Source organism: Falco biarmicus, chromosome 5 (assembly GCF_023638135.1).
Source record: "Falco biarmicus isolate bFalBia1 chromosome 5, bFalBia1.pri, whole genome shotgun sequence".
NCBI classification, from domain to species: domain Eukaryota; kingdom Metazoa; phylum Chordata; class Aves; order Falconiformes; family Falconidae; genus Falco; species Falco biarmicus.
The window spans coordinates 45147736-45168535 of NC_079292.1; the positions used below are offsets into that span (position 1 = coordinate 45147736).

At 40.6% G+C, this 20800-nt stretch overlaps 1 protein-coding gene across 5 annotated transcripts in view; it reads right to left on the reverse strand.

Annotated features, from left to right (window-relative positions):
- Positions 1–154: 154 nt before the first annotated feature.
- The window catches only part of ANO4 (anoctamin 4), a 198186-nt gene continuing 177540 nt past the window's right edge, over positions 155–20800 (reverse strand). For 3 of the 5 annotated variants that reach the window (XM_056341687.1, XM_056341683.1, XM_056341688.1), the window contains 6 exons: positions 17035–17177; positions 15167–15319; positions 13368–13515; positions 10812–10931; positions 8370–8475; positions 158–5551 (listed from right to left, as the gene is read on the reverse strand). In XM_056341687.1, the coding sequence (XP_056197662.1) occupies positions 5360–5551; positions 8370–8475; positions 10812–10931; positions 13368–13515; positions 15167–15319; positions 17035–17177 (862 nt within the window). In that variant the 3' untranslated portion in view covers positions 158–5359. Of the gene's footprint in view, positions 5552–8369; positions 8476–10811; positions 10932–13367; positions 13516–15166; positions 15320–17034; positions 17178–20800 lie in introns of all 5 variants that reach the window. The other 2 variants (XM_056341686.1, XM_056341685.1) reach the window with 2 other exon arrangements.

Here is a 20800-nt window from a genome sequence, read left to right on the forward strand (position 1 = left end):
GTCCCTACATCTAAGATCTGAGACAAACAATAGCATGCTGAATAAAGTCTTCTGGGATTCAGGACAGGGGTCTCTGTTCTGGAACTATCCTAGTCACTCTGAGACAGCTAGTCCAATGGCTGAATGAGCTGCACTGTTTTTCTGAGACTTATGAAGCATAGCAAGCTGGTGCCTTGTCTTCATGACACAGAAACAGATACTGCGTTTTGTGCTATGGAATAGGTCTTGGGACTTGGAAGACAGTAATTTATACTTATCAGGTACTTCCAGCCTGCAGGTCTGAAAGAGGGTAAGTACTGGTATCTCCATGCTGCTGCAGAACACTGATATGAAGAGGACTGGTGTGGCTCTGAGTACCTGTGCTTTATGGTACAAAGCAAGCTGTGGACAGAGAGAACAGAAGTCTGTGGCAAGCACTTGACCTGTGTGCCTGCTGGTCCAGCTACAGCCCTCCCAACACAAATGCTGAACTCCCATCTGAATGTGCTTCTCAGAAGGGTGACTTGATTACCGCTGTGCAAAGCAGCATCAGCGTGGCCTCCATGGCACCACTCAGTACTGAGATCACTGTTTGCACTGTAATTGATACTGCCTTAAACTGTCTTGGGTGATGTGTGACTTCTACCTGTTTTGTTTGTGGAGTGAAGATTAATTTTCCCAGTTAGTTAAAAAAATGTGGCACCACAGAGTTTTTTTCTCACTGCTTTGAATTCACATAGTGGTTTAAAACAGAGAAAACACGTAAACAACAAACTTACCTTCACTTACTGTTTGAAGTCACTATTTGAGCACTAAGCAGTCATTTAACTCTAATTTTGGTATGAAGTGAGTTTGGGCCGGGTGGTATCTATTGGTCCATAATCACAACATCAAGATGAGTTTTCACTGGGGAGAATATCTTGCTGTAAGCATTTTAGAGACAAACGTTCTTAAGCTTCGCAGGTGACACCCACAACCACATTACTAGCTAACTAACCTCCCATGATTGCTGCAGAGCTACAAAGTGACTCTTTCTACTTTACTATTTCCTATATGCTTCTTGTTTTAATTGGCATCACTAATTAAAGCAACTAATTCATTTTGAATAATGTTTTTTCTGGGACCATATACTGTCCTCTGCTAGTTGGACTGTCAGCCAAGGCCTTGTCTATGTAAATGCTATTTTAAATAGACATCTTACAAAATCTTTACATCTTGCAAAAGATAATTCTTGGTGTATCCATTACAGTCCTGCACCCTGATCCTTCATCATTCCCAGCTAAAAGCTCACCCGACAAAGAAACGCTGGATGCTCAAAACCAATTAATTCCATGGGAGTGGGAGCACTCCACGCTGTCCAGGTTACATGCAGCATCTGGCAGGGTCAAGAAACAAAACAAGTAGGAACATTAAAAAAAGAACTAGAACCACAACAGGAACAATATTTGGCTATGTGAATCACAAAGGATCCACAGAGAGAAAGTAGGGATAGATTTTGGTCCTTTTTAGTCTGCATTTAAATTTGCTTCCACCTGACTGGTCTGTTTGCTTGCTGAACAAATAAGGTAAACAGAAAATAACTCATGAATGCCAAACAGCAAATATTTCATATGCATAATTTATTTTAAAGTTTATTGCATCACATTATACAAGCATTAAACATGGCTTTATGTTGATGGTTTTTTTTAAAGTGTGAAAACTTGACATTCTTCTCTGTAGGATTTTTCTATTTACAGATAAACAATCTCTCTATATACTTTATATATATATATATATATAATATATGGTAAATAACATAAGTCCCATCAGAAAGGTTTAAAATAAAAAAGAACTGATTTGTAAACATGGTTTCTGTTGTAATATTTAGCGGCTTGAATGCAGATGATGTTTTATACCTAGGATTTTTCTCATGTCAAAGTATCCAGGTTGTTCATTTACATTTTTTTTTTATTCTAAGATCTGTAAAACCAACATGGGACAAAATGCAAAAAACGTAGCAAACAGGCTGAAAAAGTCCCAATATACAACTTTTTTTCCTTGGTTTTAAAAACTGATGTGTAACTGCCCATGAAGTACATGCTTGCTGTCAAGAGTGGTCTATGAAGATCAATCCTATGCTGATTGCAAGATGGTTTCATAGTAAGTCCTTTGATGTGTGCTGTAGTGCTTGCTATGTAAAATGTCTGTGGCATGCATTGAGGTTGCGTTTTTTCTCATTCCCTTGAAGGTAGTGCTCTTGTGGAGCTGGAATAAGTAAACAACATATAGGATGATCACCTGGAGGTTTAAACAAAACCCATCATCAGATCAGAAAGAAGGGAATGGCATCAATTTGCTATCTAGAGACCATTAAAAATCCATTTATTATTATTAACCTATTATTTATATTTTCCTAATTAATAAAATAAATAAAAAGGGGTCATCTTTCCTGAGTGTTCTGCTCTGTAGCGCTGAAAGACTCAAGGGAAATCTATCCGGCAGACCAGCAGCACAGAAACCCTGGTGGGTTGACTGACAGGTCAACATTAAATAACAGAAATGTAGTCAGGGTCTGCCAGGGAGGTCAGAGCCCCTTTCAGCGTCATACTCAGCACAAGCCTGGTAAGCAGCCAACTTGTGTTCTTATTTAGAGCAGAACAGGACGCAACTTCTAGCAATGTATTGTCATGAAAATTCATCATAATATAGCTATGTTGAAAACTAGTCTCAAAAGCCATTATCATCTATTGTATTTCTGCTGCGCTTTATTTGTTTTGACACAGTATATTGCAGTGGTTCCTCTGGAGTGGGAGTCAGTTTATATTCTACTAGGTTTTAGTTCAATTCTCGGAAGGTACTGAGATCTACATAGACAAAGCTATATTTTGCTGCAGGAGTTTGCAAAGGTTCACACTCATATGGGTGACACTGATTTTATGCATGACTCATGTCTCACTTTACTACTTAGCAAACAGTTTCTAAGCTCTTGTCATCTGCTGTTTTAGATATTAAACAGAGGGTACGCAAACTAATCCAGTTGCTCACATGAATTCGGTCTGAATGTGATTTTGCACAGCGATCCTGCCCGAGTCCCCAGACTGCAAGTGCAATACATACCCGTAGGTGGTGGATGGTAAACCCTAATCCATCTGGCATGTGTGTAACGGAGGATGACATTGCCTAATCCCCGCCCCCTATTTGCAGAGACAGAAATACCCCCATTTCTCCACTGCCCACACAGGGTGTGTCCACAGCTGCTGTAAGCTGCAGCAAAGATGAACGGGTTCACTTCTTCGTTAGGCAGGAGTACATCCCACAACCACTAGTGGCGCTCCCCGCTCAGTTTGGCACTGTATCAACAGAGAACAGATTAGTCCTGAAATTCCTTCAGTGTTTATGTTGGTTTCCTCATGGGACCTTCAGGCTTGGGCCAGGAGCACCTGACAAACGGGAGCTGCTGTGCCATTTGTCCTCTTCATGTAGGGTGATGGGTCATTACTGGAGGAGATTCCTTGCTGCAAGGAAGTAAAGCTTAGGCAGGCAGTGGCCACACAGATGAGGGTGCACACATTTTCGTCCAGCCCTCTCCTTCCTCAAGACATATTACCTTTCATTAAAACCTTCTCCTGCACAGAAATAGCACAGTCCTCCCTTGCAGAGGAAAGAAGTTAATAGCTCTACCTTGGCAATATGGGGTCTTGGTGCAAGGGTCTCTGAGCTTGAGGCATCCATCCGTAGGGTCTTGCATTGCGTGGTCTGTCCAGAAGGGCACATTCTAGCTCTTCTATTGAATCATTTCGAGGAGACTTGTAGAAACAACTTGATGAATTTTCCTCCCTCTTAAATATCTTCAAACTAATAAGGTCACAATTCCTTAAGATTTCTGAGAAAACTATATTTTTCATGGACCTCCACTTGGAAAAAGGCTAGGCAAATGAATCAGCTCCAGTATTTGTTCATAGCTGCATCCTCACCAGGACATAGGCTTGCTTCCACTTGGCTTCTTACAGTCTTGGCTTTTGAACTTCCTTCTTTGTGATGTGGCTGATTATGCCACCGCAAGTTCTGCAAAAATTGCAGTGTTATCACTTTGAGGCAAAAGGTGGTAGAGCTTTCACAACACTCAGTATTTTGATTCATGTTGCCCCATCCAACACTTCTTCAGTCTTCAGACCTAAAACTCCACTATTTTGTGTTAATGATACGGGAAATTTTTAATTTCTTAATGCTAGAATTTGCAAAAGGATATAGGCAGTGGCCTACTTCACCTCAGTCTAATTCTGCAGCCTGTGCAGAATTGTTCTGCATGAAGGATTTCAAGCTGTTTCATACTACAGGTCTGTTGTTTTGTTTTTCCCCTCCACCGCTTCATAGGTAATGGAAGGACGAATAAAGAAAATGTTGCAAGTGTAGAGATTCTGTATGACTATGTTCTTCTGCTCTGCTGACCTTGTTCATCTGTTGGTTTTTTCTCTTATACTTGTGCAGATAGATCTTTAATACACAGGCTGTCTTCTGTTATGTGTATCATACACCCTAATTCCTGATGAGGCCTCAGTGGGATCCTGTAATAAAAATACACAGGCAGTTCTGGGCAAGATGCCCTAGCCTGATTTGTTTCCCTCAGAGACAGACAGTCCTATAGCTGAAAAGGCACTGTTCAAATCTTTAAAATATATTACCAAATTTTCACAGTATCATTTCCAAATAAATGACCCTACAGTTAGATACCTCTGGCCACATTCAGATGCTTGGTTTATCTGTCAGTGCTTCTGCACTCCTTAATTTTTCAGCATTGTTAGACTGAGTTGATTAGACTCATGATCAAGCGTCTCCTCCTAAAAAATATTTCAGCACTGTTGAACTAATGGAAACGGTCCACATAGGTGACCTTAATTCGTAGTAAATGCAAGCTAACACAGCTTAGTCCACTGTGGAAGAGGGCAGTGCTGCCATGCATGTGCTGCAAGTGGTGGCCACAGATATGGACAAATACTGCCATGTTGCCAAGGCGCAGTCCCTGGTTATGAAGAAGCAACTTGGTCATGAGAATGAGCCGTAAGATCACCGAGTTCTGTAAAGCATTGTAAGATATAACTGCTTTGAAGTTCAGGGCCTTGAATTTAAGTCAGGGCCTGGAAGCTTCCTGGAAAGAGTGCAGAGACTTAAGCATTGGTCTGAACTGCTCATGCTGACATTCTAGCTCTGGAGAAGACTAAGCCTTGAAAGACCTCTAATTTCACAAGGCTATGACAATATGCACCCTATTGAAATGGGTGCACATACGCTAAGTGCACACAACATTGACTATTCCTTTCAGTGCACTCTCCACTGTAGAAAACCAGGACATTTTTATAAACAGAATTCCTATCTTCTTTTAAGAAGTTTCTTCCTCACCCCATCATGGCCACTCATTGTGATAAGATTTTCCATTCTTCTTCCTTTCCTTCCGCTCTTTCTGCAGACGTTCTAGTTCAGCTTCATACATCATTTCCTGAATCAGGTACTTTTCTCTCCTCATCCGATCTCTTAGGTCTTTTGGGAGATCTGGGATTAGGTAGGAAATCAGGTGCTTTATGCAAAAGACAAGGTGCTGTGAAAACAAGGGATGAAAAATTAAAATCCTAGGAAGAAAACAAGTACTTTCCATATCTTCTGAAAACCCTCTCCTTCCAGTTCACAAAAAGATACTGTGTTAGAACTAAATTCATTAGTAAATTTGAAGAAACCAAAGCACAAAATTTTTTCCCACAAAAGAACTCCAGCAAAATCAGCGGAGTATGGATTGCAGCAAAGGTTATGAGCAGCTGGATTCAAGTAAGGCCTCAAAACTGTTGTATGACCTGTGTGTTCAACCCCCTGAGGCCATGAATTGCTGTAAGGTTGTTTGGGCAGGGCCTGGCAATTAGTGGATTGCTCTGCAGGAACAGGATGATCAAACAATATAATACTTTCCTGTAGCCAGAAAACCCTTGCATCAGTATTGGAACCAATGAATCACCTATGCAAAATAAAATATTTCTTATACTGTATCTCTCATCCAAAGACAGATTCCCATTTACTAAACATCATCATTAAATACAAGGTAGCTGATCCTTTGTCCCTCCTATTTTAGGCATGCCACAACAAAGCTTGAGTGTGATGGGGAAGGATTGCTTGAGTGTCCTTCTTCTTTAGATCAAAAACACTGCTTGGAGATTTTCTGACACTACTTGAGAGGAGCAGCAGAGAAACAAAAATCCTCCATCTAAGAAAGGACACTCATTCTAGATTGGAGAAATAAAAGTTTCTTCTTCTCCAAGAACCTTTCCTTGGAAAGCCACTGAAAAGACAATGTAACGCATTTTCCCATGTATTCTTCTTTCATGAGAAATAAGCCTGTGATACTTTGTTGGATTTTTTGCCAAACCTAAAAAAGAAAAAAAGCTTCTTTTGTCAGTTTAGCCTGGACAAATATTCCTGTTGCAGTGATAGGAAATAAATTGTGTGGTTTTGAGGGAGGTCAAGATAGCTATATAGATAACCACACCTGCAGGGCCAAAAAGGTGCCTGAGCTTAGGTAGTTACTTAATTTATGAAAAATCCCACCTTGAATCATTTATCTCGTAGTGCAATCTTTTACTGTAATTGCTGCAGCAATCACAATACACCCATTACTGTTTTCCACAGCGAAAGACAGACAGCAGAAAGAGAAGCAGAAAGAATGTTTCTGCTGCAATTATCTTTTTGATTTTATAGATATAGTTAAGGAAAGTTTGCAGTGCCAATAAACAGAGTGGCTGCCATTGAGGGAGCCAGCTATGAGCCAGCTTATGACTTTGGTTGGGGCAAAGCAAAGTCAAATGTTTTGTGCAGGTATTGGGCAGACACAGAAAGCTATTCCACGGTAGGTCGCAAATTTGACTGGGCACTGAGACTTGAGTAGGGCTGATTTTTCTTGCCTCAGTCTTGCCCTTCTCCCATGCTGCGGAAAGTTGCCTTTATGCCAAATGTATCAAGAAGCCAGGCTCTCTTAAACCTTGTAACTGCTTAGGCTGACCTGCCAAAGCCATTCTTGTAGTCCTTTTTGGAGTCTGATACCCTGGCTTTCAGTACCTCAAGAAACAAAGAAACAAAGAGGTCAAGCCTAGCAGGCCTTTATCAAATCTTTCTTTCTTTCTCTCCCTTAATGTTTCCCTGAATGTGGTGCAGATGATGGAAGAGCCGATCTCATTAGGACCAACCTTTAATGAGTTAGCCCAGCGTAGAGGAAGGAGAGAGCCCAGCCTGCAGTGCCATATTCCCTCTTCATCTGGGAAGGGCTGAAAATAACTGTCAGGGGAAATCTCTGCAGGCCTCGGACTCCTGCTGAGCTGCCAAGACATTCCTACACAATAAATATTCTAGAAAATATTTCCCCTTCACCTTTCCTCTAACTGCAATGCTCCAGTTCTTGATCCAAAGAGGTGTTTCAAAAGCTCAGTTCAGAATGAATCTACACAGTAATGTGAGTCAGAAATGCAGTATGTGCTCATGAACATTATGCCAATAATTTATGGTGATTACAGCTTCTGTATCTGTGTTGGATGCCCTATTGATATGATTTCAGAGTAGCGGATTAAGTAAAGAGTTCTAAAAAATTATTTGTTCCCCATTTGGCTTCTTCACAGTATAAAAGGCATTTCCAACTGTTTGTGCTGGAGAGATGCTGAGCTCCTGGTTTCTGGCAGGTATATTCAGACACTTGAAATTCAGGCCTTAAGAGCTGCATTTTTTTTAAATGACCTCATCCTATCTATCTACCCTCCTGTCTCCCTTCTTCAAAACTGTCATAGGAACACCAGTTATGTGGAAGTTAGTATTATCTTCTCCAGTTTGTCTTAAAGATTTCTGAGATACTGACAGTAAGGACTAATATTATGAACGTTGACAAAGGTATTAAATTCTTTTCATCACCACCATCTTTGTGATGCTAATCATTCTGGGGAAATGAATGGTATTAAGAAAAACAGAGAAAAAAATCTAAGTGTGTAAATACTGTAACTTAAACTACCTTCATTTTTTCAGTTCAGATTTTATCTTTTTATCTCATGTTCTTTCAGCCCTTCCTCACACATTAGTCAGCGTACAGCCTCCCAGCCTAAACAGGTTATGAATGCCAGACCTCAGAAAGTAAACAAAAGCTTCATTATTTCCCCTATTTGCAAGTCACTGTTATAGTTTTCAGAGTGCTGCACTCCCCTTTTTGTTGGAACCTAAATACCCGTGAATGTTGAGAAAACAGATCTGAGAATACAAAGCACAATATAAACAGTAGAAACTAACACAAAAAGCTCAAGAGCTGCCATCATAGATCAGCCTAATGAAAAACCTTCAAAGGGAAATTTGTTTAATTTTGTTGTTTTAGTTTTGCCACCTGAATGGTCACTGACCTCAAATACAATAATGAAAGCCAACCGTGCTGCTAAGACGTGCCAGAACTGCAGTGTGTAACCGTAGGGCACTGGGGAGTGCGGAGGGTCTCGGTAGTCCCTGTACCTGAAAGACAAGCAGAGTAAAGGAGTTAGCAAGCTCCTGCCCTGCTGTCTGGGAGCAAGGCAAATCTAAAATCCAGCTGCTCTCAGTCATTGCATTTTCTGCACCAAAATTATCTCGTTGTAAACTGTACAAGTTACCAGAACACTGCTTGCTTCTTAAGCTGGGCCAACACTAGTGTTTTACTTCAGGTGTATGCTTTTGAAGCAAGTGTCCTGATCACCTCCACTTGCCATGCTTTGGTTCACCCCAACGGGCTTATTTTCAGATGAAACCTAACAGTAAGACGCACTCCAGGAGCGCACTTCACGCTCCAGCTGCTAATGGAAATTCAGCGCAAAGGACCAGGCCAGTACCTGTATGAAGCAAAACTGCTGAAGCAAATTCAAAGGATGCTGGGTGCTCAGCACCAGCAGTTTGACCCTACAGCATCTCCCTTGCCAGTGCAACGTGTGTGCCTTGCAGCACCTCCTCAGAACATGGAGCAGGGTGGGATGCTCTGCTGTTTTAAGGACCACTTTCTTCCCACTACAAGGTCAATTTAAAACCATAAATGCCCTCAATTTTGTCATCCTGACAGTCCTCCCATAAAACAGCCTCATGGGCTTCATCTGGCCCTTTGTCAATTTGTTGGCCAACCCTGGTGTAAAGCATAACTTATCCTGACTTTAGTGGATCCAGGACTGCATGTCTTGGTATACCAACAGGGCAAGAGATGTGTAAAAAAGGGATCTATTGTCTTGTCCCACAAAAGTTTTTTTTTAAAGACTCTATGTCTCAGTAATGTAACTAGAGAGATCTATTGTGAAAGCTGGATCCAGGAAGACTCCAAAATTACATTAACAAATCATGAATCAAAGTCACACATTCTGGACTCCGTTTTTACTAGCAGTATGTTAATTCCAAAATGCTATTACAGAAACTTAATTTAAAAGCGGTGGAAAAATTGTTTTCTCCTTAATCTGTTTCCTGGATGGGACAGAAAACCCACTACAAAAAAAATATTGAAAATACTATAGTAAATGATACAATTAAGCTTGATCTCTGTTAGTTTTAAGAAACTAAAGAAAACTTAGATAAGCAAAAGAAAAGAAGTTATTTCATCTCTACGTTAATCTGTATTTCTCCCTGAAGATTCACCTTCTTAGATTGCAGAGGGTGCTACACAAAATGAAATAAACTGTGTCTTAGTCATCAACAAACCTCTCAAATTGCGCTGTCTCTAGTACAAGTTGATAAAACTGAGATTATCTTCTCTTTTTCAAACAGCATTCTGACTTCATAGTTTAGGATATTTTACAATATCCTAATCATCCTGAAAACTGAAGTCTCTGGACCAAGTCCCAAGTCAGAAGAGCATGTCTCCTTTTTCTACTTGCTAGGAACCAAGTACTACACGTGAATAAATGGGGAAACCTTTTATAAACAATGAGAATAACATGGCACCATGTAGGTTCCAGACAAGCAGAAAGTAACTGAATACGGCCACCGGTTTTTGCTCAGGCAGATTGCCTTCCAGGAAAAATGCCTACACTGTTGCACAGTAGAACATAATATTTCCTTACCTCACTATCAGTATCCGGCCTGAGGTGCAATTAAAATTACTGATGTTTTAGCAGAATTCAGGTGGATTAAGTAGCTGATAACCTCAGCGGAAGAAAGTAAGATGTTAATTTTCTTTCAAGGATAGATACATATAACAGTTCAGTGTCTCCCAAAAGAACAGATTTATCTTCTAGAGATTTATTACACCAATTTTAATAGTTTTCTGTTTATGGGCTATTGAAGGGACAACTTTTTTTGTTGATGAGATTTCCACCACTGGCTTTAAGTAGCATCAGCCTCATGCTCATGCTTGAAGGTGGGGAAGAAATCAGTTAAAGAGGGGGAAAAGAATGATAAGAATTAAAAAACATTACTAAACAGTGCTATGGCAAACAATGTGAAATGGAGTGTGGTCACTTCTGTGCAAACTTGACTTCCTCGTGTATGTGCTATGATATAATCTGATTACAGTTTCATCTCACTGGTACCTAAGTAATCAGTCACCTGTTATTGGCCCTTTGATACCACATTTCTCCATGATGGTTGTGTCTGATTCAAGCCATGACACCATAGAAATCCTGCATTAGGAACACCTGTCACTTTTTGGCTTCTCTGGTATCTAAGGAATCATACAGGTAACAGCAAAGCCGCACCATGAGCATGTCCCTGAATAGCACAGTTATTTCTGTTACTGTTTTTTTTTGTTTTGAAAATTAGTTCCAATCCCAAATTTATCATGATGCTTCTCCCTTACAATGCCTTAAAGCAGAGAGGTATTTTGATCAGGTACTTACCTGCAATATTTTAACGGTGAACCAGAGAATTCACTTCCATTTGATGTTGGCTCTGAACGGTTTTCAAAGTCAGACACCAGGAATACTGATAAACTGGCATTAACATAGCCAACCATACACCTAGAGGGGAAAAATCCTGTAGTCAGGACACAGCAAGGTTTTTCCATTAACTGTTGTACCCAGGAGGATGTTCTCTGGGTTTCATGAAATCAAGAGTATAACTGTGATGGTTATTAATATTTGAAAATGATGTTGATGCAATATAAAAGAAATACTCAAGTAGGTCAGTTGGACAATAAAAGTGAAACAATGGCAGATTTCTATGGCAGAAGAAATGGTGAAGACTGAGACTGGTTACTTTTGAAAAGAAAATCACCTAAAAGGTCACACAATAGAGGTAGAGAAAATAATAATTTTTATTTTTAAGGAAGATAATCAGAATATTCCCACTGTTACCAGCACAAAGGGACTACTAGCAGAAAGTTGTGGTACTAGCACAAAGGGACATTAAATCAGATGGAAAGGCAGCACACTTAAAACAGCTTTTAAAAAAATGTCCAGTTAATCAATCAGAGGAAATCAGTACTAAAAGATCCCAGGGTGGCTGAGCCCTGGGAGAGTCAGGCAGAATTTGGAGAACACTGAGTAAAAGAATGTATGTCGCCTAACAAAGGTCTGTGGGACTCACTAGAAGGCTCAAGTTTGGTGTTAATAAAGCTGAGAAGAGATACAGCAAGTGTGTTGTGCTGTTCACTCTGCACTGTCCAAGCACAGGTACGTCTAGGCATGCTGCTCAGCTTGGTGCAGAGTATAATGCACAGTAAGGGTTGGTTGGTTGGTTTTTTTTAACTATGGATTTTATAGTCTTTGAGAAATTACATTTAAACACCATCTGGCTTTGTCTCAAAATCTCCATACTGATTGGATTTGGAACTTAACTTAATTACAGTATTTGTCTAGTATCACTGGGTGTCATATGGATCTAATACCTACAGATGGTTTTTTGAAAGAAAAAAGCACCTCTCTCGTTTAAGTTATTCCTTAGCAGATGTTCTTGACTCCTGAATTCGAGAAAATTCAATATTCCTGTGGATTTCTGAATAGCTTCCTGCTTTTGTAACAGCACTTATTAATAACAATATCCAGAATGCTGACATAAATAGTTTTTATCCAAGTTGGCTCCTTCAAAGGATTACTATCTGATGGTTTCATCTAGAAATTCACTCAGAAAAGCAGCAAAGTGTGAAAACACTGTACAAGAGGTTTCTGAAAAGATAAGAGCTTCCCCTGTGAGCCAAGCTGCTTCCCCATACAGAACTAGTTTCAAAGTCTCTGAGTCATACTTGAGTCTTCATAAAAATATAATTTCTGAAGGTGGTGTATTATCATGCACAGTGGTCCTGGGAAAATCAGTAGCAAGGAGAGTTGCTGACAGTGCCTCCACGCCCTATGGATTTTCATAATGGAACAAGCAGAGGCACATGCTCAGGAGCAACTGGCAACAGACCAAACACTTTAACTCTTCATGAAAATAAATGGAACATTTCCCTTGGCACTGACTAAAAGGCCAAACTCCTTGCAGGACAGCAAGTTAGCAGCACTGCTAATCAGGAGCTGCCACACCAGCTGCCCTTCTTCTTCTGTCAGTACGATTAAACAGTATTGACAACCAAAAGATGGCAAAAAAGCAGCAACGGAAGAACTCGCTTCTTGTAGCAGGGAATAAAAATCCATCTGCCATACGTCTAATAGCAGAACGTAAGCTCTCTGTCACTGTCTACTGTTTAGCCTGGGTTTCTTTGAACAGTAGGATCCTTGCTGATGGAGCAGCTAGGAGATCATTTGCAAACCATGGCTATTTGTGTTCAGCTGGATTCAGTGACCTTCCCCAAGTCCAACAGCCTAGATTTTACAAGTCACCATGTAGCAACTATACCTGTACCTGCTGGTAGTGTGCACACACTAATGTAATCTCAGCGTTTAGCAACGCTGAAAGAAAATCCACTTAGGCAGCAGGGATTCAGTTCACAAATGTCTGCTGAAAGCTTTAATCTAAGGACTCTAGTTTTAGAAGAAAAACAAATTACTTTGCTCTGTAAGTATATCTGGATTTATTAGTTGGGAATTGCTTCTTGTTAGCTACTACTTTTTTTGAGCAATGCATGCTGAATACTACATTAGGGAAAAAAGTCTAGTGAATAAGTTAAAAATGCTCATTAAATCCATAACTGATAAATATCAGCATCGCTTCATAATGAAAAGAGGGTCATATCCATGTACACCAGCTGGGATGTGCAGCTTGTGCAGCCTGCTGTTACACACCCCAAATCTCTATAACAGCTCTGCCATTTTTTCCTTGAATTAACATAAACTAGTCACTCAGCAGTCCATTCTGTGAATATGGAAAGCATCAGTGTGTATGGCTGAGATCTGTTACCGAAGCACAAACAATAAATTTGGGCTAATAAAATCAGAACATACACAGACAGTACTGCTGTATCTATTCTAGTAGTAAGTGATTTTCATGCATGTCTGTTTTCCCAAAGAAAAACTTACTTTTGTCCAGCTTCTCCTTGGCCAGCACAAGGCCCATATTTATAAGCATAAACAAGACGAGGGATGAAATCTGATGTCACAGCTATAACAAATGCATTTGTGATAACAGAAAGAATTCCAATGCCTTCCAAGATCCCGTACCAGATTCCTGTTCAACAAGGAGAATATGTTAGTGCCAGGAAAAGAAAAATCGAAGTGCCTGAGAGACTGCATGCTCTGAAGCAGTTATCCCCACCACTGAAGGTCTTTTTATGTGGTTTCTCTCCAAGAATCACGGAGTAAAAATAATTTTTCATATTGAACGGCAGGATATCAGTGGACCAGATTTTTCTTTATCCTGCAGTTATTTTGTTTATACTGCAAATAATCTCAAGGAAGCTGCAAAAATGCTCATGGAGGCCTTGCCTCCACCAAGCCACATCATCATGTGAATAGTTTTAAGAAACACTGTAAGCCTCCCTCCAGCCTTTGAGGAGGGTCTGCCAGGGCAGCCATGAGTACATGCAATCCATGATCTGCCTGCAGCCTTGTGTGCGTAACTTGTGCACAGCTGGTCAGCACGTACCTATCAGCATCAAAATCTTCCTGGCATGCTAATGCTATACAATGGCACACAGCCTCTAGGCATCACCTTGGCTTTTTGGCCCATCCTCAGCTGCCTGACAGATCTTGTGGTACAGGCACACAGCAACTCTGGTCGTGAGGACCACACCAAAGGAAGGTTAGGCATACCGGTTGATTTTAACGAGGCATCAAGCTGTCCCTGAAAACTTCGCTGAATAGGGAGCAAATGCAACCTACTTTGGGAAATCACACCTTAGCTGGCCTGAAAAAACAACATCTATTTTTCTGTGCTTTTATTATCTATGTTATATATGTTTTTCTTCCAGGAATTATGTCTGCAGTGTATGCTGTGTACCGGCTGATGTCCAGGCTTGTACCTAAACTCATAGATCCACTCTGTCTACATAAAAAGCTTTAGGATGCAGACTTTAGGTGCATGGTAGACCATTCAGAGAGCACAAAGGCTGGGATTCTGCTATTTCATTGTGTGGGCTACTGGTTTTTGCAATGCAGATGGGCAGCAAGGTATCCTATTTACCCCTCCAAAGACACCAGGGTCTCAGTGTTGTGCAGATGATTTTGTTTTACAGAGTCCTTCCTAAAGATGTTCTGCTTTTTCACACTTCAAGGACATAGTCAAATCATGTTCAGAGAGCCCTTGCAGTAGTGTGTGTGGCTAGGTGACCTCAAATTTATGTGAACCCTGTATTTAGCAACGTAGGTGTGCCTCACTGAGAGCAAGTTGTCTCTAGGGATCTAGACCCACCCTGTGTGACCCACCAGGGACCTAGCGGCCATAACCCCTGAGTCACAGGGTCACTTGGTTTTGGCCAGGTAAATATAAAACACACAGGTCCCTTACAGGATAGTGGCTGCTTTAATTTGACTTTCATGTTTCAGCTGTTCTGTCTGGTTATTGAATTAAACCTGAGCAGCAGCATGTGTTCACACTGTGTCTGCCACAAGAAAAAACCTGCAGAGAACACTGATCACTTTATTAAAGCATCTTGGCTGTTAAGTCCCCCAGAAAATCATTAAAATACATTTTCTAATATAGACTATTAATTGCATAAGTAGATCGGCATCAGATACTTGAAGTTTTTTGAAACAATCAAATTGTGTGTTATTAATAGGGAAGACTACTGAAAATATGTTAATCTGCTCTGACAAAGTGGTCAATACTTTGCCTTAGAAATAACACACACACATAACAAACACACATACAAATTGCTCACCTATATCTTTAGCTCTTGAAGCTAAAGGTCTTCTCCACTGGGTAACAAATTTGTATGCATCAAGCCGAATTTCAATAATATTGTTAAGTAAGGCCAGAAGTGGTGCCAGTGGAAAAGCTGCCACAAAAATGGTCGTGAACCCAAACTGAAGAACTAGGGAAAAAAATGAAAGATCACAGTATGACTGTTAAAATCTCACCCCAAGGTCTAAGATACCAAATCATACATGCATACAAACATTACATATAAATATACAAACATTGCTTATTATGTTGTACCATACAATGATCTAGTGACACTGTTACAGCAATTCCTTGCCAAAAGTTCAGAGCAAGGATGACAAGAACAAGTGCACATCTGTCCCTGCAATGGAGAGAACATCCATACTTTGTAATTTGGAATGTGGTTTGTAAGTAGACAAACTGTGCTTTTCGAAAGGGACATTTTTAGTCCAGCATCAACTAGGATCTCTCAATACCTGCAATGATTAGGGCTGAACACATTCCTCTTTATAGTACAGATGGGCAGCAGTTTGAAACTTTGTGTTTCTAGGGGCAGGTTTTCAGACTGCCAAATTTCCCATTAATTTGAAAAGAATTGTGTGAGGGAGAAAAGAAAAAAACAAACAAAAACCTGTGATGTATGCAGTTCAGCCACACAGGGCAAATGTTCTTTAACTTTGAACAGTTACCCTCTGCTCTCCTCTGGATAGAGCAATGCCTTTTGACAGCAAGCTATTTTGTAAACATGAGGTAGTAAACAATGGTGAATTTTAAACATAAACAAACATGCAGATGCAGGTCTGTACCATGCAGTTTAAAAACAAAAGCCCAAGGGAACTTCCTTTAGTAAATAACAGTAATAAAGTTCTTCAGAAATGTATGCAGGTGAAGAGGTGGGCTGTGGTTTTGAAAACAACCTTCCCCACACAAAGCCAGAATAAGAAGTGTTTTGTGGATGTTTTTTGCTTATTGGATTTTAAAAATGTGGAGATTAGCAAACCAGCAGCAGTGTGGTTAGCTGCATTGATTTGGTTTGGTTCTCACAAGCTCACTCCCATTCCTCACCTGACCTGTGAGAATGAAAATCATTTTGCAGCCTCATTAGCTTCATGCAGGAATAATTAAAAGAATACACCAGACCACATTAAAAAAACTAAAAATGCAGTAACATTAAAATCTAGTGAAAGAGAGAGAACAAAGGTCAATGCCCGACTGTCGTGGTTTAACCCCAGCTGGTCATTAAGTACCATGCAGCCACTTGCTCGCTACCCCTCACCCTGAGGGATGGGGAGGAGAGTTGGAAGGGAATGTAAAACTCAAGGGTTCAGATAAGAATAATTTAATAGTTGAAATAGAATAAAAATGAAAGAATAATAATAACAATGATGACAATAGCCGTTATAATGAAAAGGGGAAGGGAAAGAATAAAATCCAAAAAAATAAAAAGAAGGGAAAGGACGAAAGGAATACATGGTGCACAGTACTGCTGCTCACTGCCTGCAGACCGATGCCCAGCCAGTCCCCAAGCAATGACCTGCCCACCTCAGCCGACCCCCCAGGTATATATATATACATATATATATATATATGTATATATATATACATATATACATATATATACATATATATACATATATATATATATACATACACCGAGCATGTTCGTCCCATGGTACAGAATACCTATTTGGCTAGTTCGGGTCAGCTGACCTGGCTGCACCCCCTCCTAATTCCTTGTGCCCCTCCAGCCTTTTTGCTAGCAAGGCCTGAGGAACTGAAAAGTCTCACATCAAAGCCAAAACACAGCACCGTACTAGCTCCTAAGAAGATAATTAACTCCATCCCAGCTGGAAACAGGACACATACTCATTTCTAGGTATTCATCAAAGAGCCCATAAGCATTCATAGGTTGCAGATTGTAGTCCTTTTCCCACTGTGGGAAGCTTGTTTTTCTCTGTGCGCCATATTCTTGTCGTAGTTTTCTCCTGGTCCACCAGTTTTGAATCAGCCTATGTTTTCAATTAAATTAAAGAAACAAGGTAAATAATATTAGTGCCTATGTATCACAAAATTGGAAGAGGCTAAGTGTGCACAACATACCTTGTTGCATTAATTTCCCAATGCACAGAAAAATAAAGTGTTAGTAATATATGTGGCTGATGACATGTCATAATAGGTATGAAAACAGACACAGCTGATGAGCTGTAATCCAGGCCTAGATGTTGTTGGAGGTGGAGGGATTTTGACATCTTTACATTATTTATTTACCTCTTTTCTCTCTACACAGAATGGCAAATAACGCCAGGGTCTGTTTCTACAGCAGAATGCAATGCTGTGTGGAAATAGTTGAGTTCTAATTAAGAAATCAGTACACTGAGTGCTAGTGCTGCTTGATCCCTTCCTGTGTGCCAGTCAGCATCTCTACACAGCTCTACACTCTGCAAAGGAACAGTCCCCAGGCAATCCCGGAAGGGAAAAAGCAACCTTGAATGGTGTCTGCAGCCAAATATACAGAGCCACAAAAGGCAGAAATAAGGTGAGGACTACTGACAACACATGGTGGCCAGGAGGTGGATAGCTGACATGACAGCTGTCTCCACCTCGAGAAATTGGGGAGCAGTACCTTCAGGAGGAAGGTACTGTTCCTGAAGAAATGCATATGTAAGGGCACTGTGGGAGGCACCGAACCAGAAGAGAAATGAGTCCTCACATCTGAAATAAACACTCCTGCCTCTCCAGAACAGGGAGTTGTACTGCTATGGCCAACAAAGGACACGAGTTACAATTAGTACAGAGGGAGGGAAAAGCCCCACCACAACAGATATTTTCTCCAAAGTTTTGGTTGACCCCTTTGTCTCAGCAAGATAGAAGGCGATGGCTTACCCAAATAATTCAGTCCTTTCCTGGACTGTGCTTTGCTTCTTGCCTTCATAGTGGTCTGGTCTGGTCTGTGAATGGTAGGCCAATGGCCACTAGGTTTGGATAAGGGTTTGGCCCAATTGCTTGTTTTCTTAAAGCTTAAAGATTATTTTTCCATTCAGGCCATTTACCAGAGAGGTTATAGCTTTTCCTGTCTTCTCTAGAGAGGTGTAGGTGCAACTGCATGCAGGGCATTAAAATCTAGAGTTTAGAAGTGCAAGAAAAAAATTTAGAAGTACAAGCTTGGGCTCCAAGCCAAAATTTGGAAGTACAAGAAATAACTAAAATACTTGGGGTTTGTAGCTTGTGGCCAGTCACTAGGGTCGTCTCAAATGTAAATCCATTACCCAGTGTGTAAAACCAAAGAAAAAGTCTAAGAATGTAAGATATTGTTTTTAATACAAATTTCTGCAAGTTTGGGTGCTACATGAACTAGCACCCATTGGTGGCTTCCACAATTAGATTTAGACAGGATTACATGAATATTAATTTGTTAAATTCTGAACCTCTAACACTGATTGGATGGTAATCAACCTAATGCTTACACAATCTTACTGGTTAAGTACACATGCTCATTGAGGAAGGATATCCTTGTGGGCCGGGGTATCTGGTGTGAGGGGTGTGATTTTTAGTATTATAATGAAGGTAGTTCACTTAAGGACATATCTTTGTCTATCTGTCCAACAAGTATCAGATATATCTTGATTGCAAGAGTTTTCTGTTGCCAACTTTCCAGGATGCAATTGTTCTTCAAAGTCACCTTGTCCTAAGCAGCAGCAATTACTTCAGTTAATCATCCTTGATAGTTCTTTGCATGGGATATCCTGAGTTGAAATAATTTGCGTGTTCTGTTTCTTCAAGAATATGGGCAGATTGTTAAATAAACCCATATGTCCATATGGTATTAGTTAGTTTATACATTCTGGTTACAAAATCTGATAAAACTAACGTATAAAAAGCCTAAAAAGACCTTTCCTGTGAGTGACCATGGTTGTGACTGATGAGCTGTGGAACAAGTAAGGGCACATCTTTGCAGTTTACAGCACCCTTTGGGACTTTGCCTCTCGTGTCCTGCCCGTGAGAAAGTGAGAGGGCTGAGAACTGAATTCCTGCAAAGGCAGCCAATTGAGAGGTGAGGTGGGTGGGAGACCAATACATGGAGTCAGATCCTAGTTAGCTTCCTTCTTTGTGAGAGGAGGAAACCCATAACCAGTGTTACTAAATATCTAAGACTCCTAGTAAAATTCAAAGAAAAGTCATTTTCTGATTTATGTGTGAGTAAAATGTGAGCAATACGATGTAATGTGGTTTTAATATGGATGTACATTGTTCTTCCAAGAAAAATATCAACTTGAAATTGCGGTTTTCCATCTCCAAATGAAGTAATAATTTATACTTTGTTTCTTAGTTATTGCACATGTATCCATGCAGGAGAGGAGAACTGATGCACTTTCAAAGGTTTCAGGGTGGTGTTTGTATGAAGTAGAAGCACCACTCCGACATACCAGTAGCTGTATTAAAAATGTAACCATTGAACAATCGATGCTCTAGCACATATCCTGGGGTCTCTCTGATAGCTTTGACACCTGGTTTTTAACTCTCAGGCAGAAATTTCAGAAGAGAAGCCAATGCCACATGTATCAGTCAGAAATGTGTCACCAAGGAACACCCACTGCCATCTCTGACTTGCCCTGCATGTCTCTGTGGTCCCTGTGGGAGCACATACCTGCACCAGAGCTGGGCTGCCACCCTGAAATGGTGCAAAAACCCTCTCCAAAACAGGCTGCTGGTGCTCCTCTCCTGGGGCTGTCTTATGGGGAAATACTCTGCTATTGGCTTTGGCACTGCGCAGGGCTGGCTCTGCCTGGGTCTTGGCAGGTAGTAGCCAGCACACAGGTGGAAGTGCTGTGATGTTCTACTACAGGCTATAGCATTGCCTCCAGATCCTCAGGCCATCCACATGGTATTGGGCTCTGATCATGCTTTTAGCAGAAATTATAATGATTTTTTTCACACAGAAAAGGAAATGCACTTGTCTGCAGAATTTCAGGGCTAGAAGGTGGATTGGAGAGCAAATACACCTCTCATCAGAATAGGCTGAAGCATCTCACATCGTTGTGACTGTGTTTTACACTGTGATTTTCGTTGTGACTCTAAAGAGACTGACTGCACCTGAAGCAGTTTATTCCTATTAAACCAATTCTTCTTGAACAATCTCCTGTCTCCTCCAGTCTCCAGTCACTTTTTTAAATCCCCTTCAGTGTTCTTTATTAAGTTTCAAAATCCCTATTAATAGGTAGCAGAAAGTTCTAATGAAAACTACACAAAAGAGACAGGGAGCAGAAGGAGAAGGATCAACACTGGCTGCTGCTGTTCCCTCCTCCCCACCCTGGCCAATTCCTCCAGCCCTAACAGCTGCAAAATCCTGGCAAGCAGTGCTAGGCACAAACCCAGAAAGACAAAGAGACAGCAATCTTTGAGTACCTGATTGGCAATTACTCTCTGCATTTAAATAATTTACTTCATTCTCATTACAGTTCGATGTGATCAGCACTGAGGCTGCCTGAAACTGCTTCTGCAACGTGTTTCTGCAGTTCAGGGACCAAATTCTGCACTAACTCTGCTGTGGATCCTGCAGTAGAGCAAATCTCTCTGAACTTTGCAAGGGCAAACTTTCTGACAACGTCAGCTATCTCTTGTATTTTCACACTTC